This window comes from Eimeria acervulina, genomic scaffold (genome assembly GCF_000499425.1).
Source record: "Eimeria acervulina Houghton genomic scaffold, Eah_scaff1782, whole genome shotgun sequence".
Taxonomy (NCBI): Eukaryota; Apicomplexa; class Conoidasida; order Eucoccidiorida; family Eimeriidae; genus Eimeria; species Eimeria acervulina.
Window position 1 is genome coordinate 1 of NW_013548936.1, and position 4,945 is coordinate 4,945.

Genomic DNA, 4,945 nt, shown 5'->3' on the forward strand with positions numbered 1-4,945 from the left:
CGGGCCGGGACTGTACCTACTGTGAGCTAGGGGTATTTGAAAGCCAGCGTTCTGGAGCGTTGGATTATCCAAAAGAAAAAATCGCGCACATGCCAGGATGGAAACGACTGAAGACTGATATTCTCAGCAGTTAAATGGAACATATAAGCCCAAATTGCTATCTTCTGAGGGCCATCACGACGGAGTAAACGCATTTTTTCGATGTACTCTGCAGCGTCTCCGCAATGTGTAGGGAGTGTCTTCCCCTTTCTTCTTGGAACACCGAGTCCAGTTTTCTTCCAGCAGATGATGCAGATGCTTTTGGTGTCGCTAAAACTTGCATCTGCTCCTTTATTCTGGGCACACATACCTCAATAGTGTTTGTAGAGTCAGCATGAGCCCTTTCACTGAGTCGCCCCCCGCCTGCCTAGGGCTACGTCGTGCTAAACTGGCCCACAACAAGTGAGGGTTATTATTATTATTATTATTAGTATGATTATTATTATTATTTCGAAAGCGTAACGGGACTCCGCGGCGTCATCCGAGGACGGTTGCGAGAGGCGCCGAGCGAAAAGATAGAACGTAAGAATCCCTAAATAGCAGTGGGCTCCCTCTCCACTCCCCAGACGTTCTACGTACGGATGAACAAGGGCCTAAGGCTGGGGGCAGAGGAGGGGGCCTGAGACGAGTTGCAGTACACCTCGTTATAACTTCTGCTGGAAGGCGCTTCCGCGTGGATTAAGGCCTGCAAGCCAACCCTGTTTACTGTCTGCACAAACACAGTAGACAACTGCATGCGCGCAAAAGAACAACAATTGTACCTGTGTCTTTGTTCAAAATGTCTGTTAAGATTAAGTAAGGCTTCATATCCCCACTGGGGCAGACCGTGTTACAGGCGGACTAGCAACCGTCGTTGAGGTTTTTTTTTCTCGTTTTTTATGGGCAGGATTCACCTTTAAAAGAATAACTATAGGTAATTTCTAACTTGAGCCACTGCAACTTCTCTTAGCAACACCTAATATAAACGCAGACAGCTCGCCTGCCTCAACAATGCAGCAAGAGGGTTTGCATTGCTTGCTGGGAGGAGCAACGCGACTCCCCTTGCGCGTTTCTGTAATGCTCCTTTAATTGTATTATTTATCTTTTCAAGCTTCAAATAAGCATATTGCTGAGTACTTGTACTCTGACGGAAGTAAGGCAGAACGGACCTTGTACGGGCAATGGCAGGCGTGGGAGGGATCCGCCTCCTGCGGAGGCGAGTCTGTTAGTGAGGCGCATGCAGATGAGTGTGGTTGTTGTACCCTTTAACAGCTTAAAGAAGTGAATTTAAAAGGATATTTTAGTTGGCTGTACAATCATTATTGAGATTCTTCTTCTCCCATACAGTTCTTCCCCCCAATATTGAACGGGCAACTGGGGGAGCCTCGCGGCGATCGTGGTCAGGCAGCAGTGCGTGCAACTCTCTCTGTTTTCCTCTATATTAGTTTCTTCTTTAGAATTATAAGTTGAGAGGAGGGCTTGCATGCTGCATGCAGCAGTCTCATAGCAGTCTTCCTATCAGGCCTTACTGAGGCCCCACCCATTGCTGCCTGCAGCTCGCAGCGAGGGCCTTCTCCTTCCTCAGGGCCCCTTTCTGGCTTGTATACCGCGGGATGTGTAATGAATGGAGGGGCTTCTTCTCGCTTTTACCCCTAGAGAGTAGAAGGCCCTCTAGGCCCCAGTAGGCTACCCGTATAGGTGTGGTTTGGCTCCAGCAGTAGGGCCCCTGGGCCCCTGGGGCTGCTCACCCCTCCCCTCTTACCCCCTCTGCCTGCCTGCATGCCTGCCTGTATGCATGTATGCAGGCGACGTGTCAGTAAGCTTGTTGAAGGGGCGCTCCAGGGCTGACGGGGGCAGCTCAGCTGGAGATACACCCCGTACGGGCAGTGTGCATAGGAATGCTTGCATTTGTTCTGAGGATGACTGAGTTGCGTGGCATTTGGGGGAGTGGTCCACTGCGGTTTGCAGCGGTTGCTGCTGCTGCTGCTGCTACTGCTGCTGCTGGTGCAGCCGTTGGTCCCGCTGCAGCAGCAGGAGGTCCTGTCGTCTCAGTGGCGAGAGACTTGGATGGCGCAGGAAAGTCTGCTCGATTCTACGGGGGCCAAATGGGGGCCCCCTCCCCTTACCCTGTTTTAGATGCGGGTGTTCCTGAGGGTTGGGGTGAGGGGGTTCTTCCTGAAGAGGGTTTGCAGGGGGTGCAGCAGATGCCTGTTGAAGATGAAGGCGCAGCAGCAGCAGATAGAGACCACGAGATAGTAGATCGTGGAGTAGGCTCTAACCTTTCTTCTTCCCGGCGCCATACAGTTTCCGCTTCTAAAGAGCCACTCCTAGGGTATGCCGATCGCCATTGGGGGCCCCTAGAGGGCCCCCAGCCTCATCAGAAGTCTACGAGGCGCTGGGGGGAGGTTGGCGTGCAAGGAGGAGATGCTAGTAGAGAGGCATGGAATAGGGCTCTGCGCAGCGCAGGTAGCTCGATTAGAGAGCTATCTCGCCGTATGCATCAGAGGAGCGAAGAATACTGGAAAGAGCCGCGGCTCCGTAAGGGACTGATTTACCTTGCTGCTGTTATTGGTGTTATAATTGGTATTGCTTACAGCGAGCACCGCATGCGAGTATACGCAGCAGAGGGAAAGCAGCTAAGGGAGCGCGAGGCTCTATTGTTAGATATCCAGAGAGATATTACGGTGGAGACGGAGGCAGCAAAGAAGGGCCTTGAGGAGGCCCAGGCAATTAAAGAGAGGCAGGAATGCACAGCGAAGGAGCTGGAAGAAGCAGAGGAAGCACTGAAAACAAGAAGAGAGCAGCTTCGGGCTCGTTCTGCTGGGCTTCAGGAGGAGCATCTGCTATTGTCTATACGCCGCGCACAGGCGCAAATGGCGGGTCTTACGGCAATGGAGGCCCCCACTCTTGATGATGACAGGGAGCAAGCATTGCAGAAACTGCAACAAATGAAAGAAGAAGCAAACAGCCTCTTCTGGATGGATGATGAATCTCGCAAGACAGCAGGAGCTGCTTTGAGTGATATGGCGTTGTTAGAAACAGATGTTCGTTCTCGTTATAATACGCTGCTGCGCGTTATGACTATAGATGTACTGACACCGCCAATGCGGCAGCAGGCGCTGCAGCTAAAGCAGGAGTTGCGAAACTGCGTTGCAGACTTTGAGTCTAAAGTCCATTCAGCGATTGCTATCTTCTCTGATAAACTCTGGGGGCTTAAAGCCGAGCGAAAGCTTGTGACGGATCCTAGTCTTAAAAGCGCGCTGCGGAAAGGTTTATTAACAGAGTGGGAAGCGCAAGAAGAACATCAGCACCGGGTGCTTGGACTGCGAGAAGCAGGGAGAGAGGCACTTGAGGCAAGCCGAACTAAAATAAGAACTATCATGGAGGCACTGGAAGAGCCTATGCCTGAAGAAGAGCGACTACAAGCTCAAGGTTACCTATTTGGTCTAATGAGTGCAGAGTTATATCAAGAAAGTTTCTTACGCGTACTTGATGCAGATGTGGCTAGACACCTGGATAGAGCTTCATGGTTAGCCAAGATGGAGGGCCTTTTAGAGGTAGCAGACAAACGAGCATCAGCAGCAAGAAACAGCTGGAAAACAGAACGTGCAGTGCTAGCAGAGGTTAAGGGGAAAATAAAAGCAGTCAAAATTATCATGGCTGCTCTTGATGATAAGATGGATCTCTGCGCTACAGTGCACAAAACTTGGTCGGAGAAATGGGGAAGAATTGAAGGGACAGGATAAACAAAACCCTAAACTTTAAATCTTTTCTGTACCCCAATCTCCGTCAATTTTTATTTTTTTACACCGAAACTATCAATATTATTTTCTTCCGCTCTAAACTCTACCGGTATTACCTTTATTCAACCTACACTCTATCAGTATTACCTCTTTGCACCCTGAACTCCATCAGTATTACCTTTATACACCCTAAAGTTTATCAGTATTACCTTCATACACCCTAGATTCCATGAGTATTACCTCTTTACACCCTCAGCTCTATCGGTATTACTTTTATACACTTAAACTCTGTCGACATTACTACGGATTCTAAACTCCATCGATATGAACTCTATACATCCCAAACTCCATCAGTATTACCTTTATACACCCTAAACCCTATCAGTATTACCTCTTTACACCCTAAACTCTATCACCATTACCTTTATACACTCTAGACTCCATCAGTATTACCTTTATACAATCTACACTCTATCAGTACTACCTTTATACACCCTAAACCCTATCAGTATTACCTTCATGCACTCTAAACTCTATGGATATTACTATAAGGGGTTCTAAACTCTATCAAATTACCTTCTTACAGCCTAAACTCTATCGATATTACTTCTACGCATTCTAAACTCTATCAGTATTACCGCTATATACCCGAAACTCCATCAATATTACCTTTTTATACACCCTACACTTTAGCGGTGTTACATTTATGCGCTCTACACTTTGTTGCTATTACCTTTTTACACCCTTTGTACGGGGTATTGCATGCATGCGTTCACGCATATGTACTACATATAATATATAATATACAGCATATATTATGTATTATATATATATGATGTACACATGCATACGCATGCAGACACCCCGGACTTCATTATCTGTTGGACGCGCTAAACTGCACTGACCTCCTAAACGCTTCCTACCAGCGCAGCCCCAATACTCATGGCTTTATATCTACACATATATATACATATACATCTATATAAATATAATTGTTACTGTCTTCTTGTCTATGTATATATGCATATGCATCTCTCTGTGTGCGTGTTTGTGTGCGTGTGTGTGTGTGTGTGTGTGCGTGTGTATGTGTACGCCACATGTACTATATATATATGTATATATTAAAAATATATAATATAATCTATATGTTGTATATTATACAATATATATTACATATGTATGGA

General features: G+C 47.2%; 1 protein-coding gene across 1 annotated transcript; it reads left to right on the top strand.

The window, feature by feature from the left end:
• Positions 1-1,937: 1,937 nt before the first annotated feature.
• EAH_00063080 (hypothetical protein, conserved) lies at positions 1,938-3,764 on the top strand (the record flags this gene model as incomplete). Its single annotated transcript, XM_013393183.1, has 1 exon — positions 1,938-3,764. One exon carries the CDS (start codon positions 1,938-1,940, stop codon positions 3,762-3,764), a length of 1,827 nt encoding a protein of 608 aa, XP_013248637.1.
• Between the last annotated feature and the right edge of the window lie 1,181 nt (positions 3,765-4,945).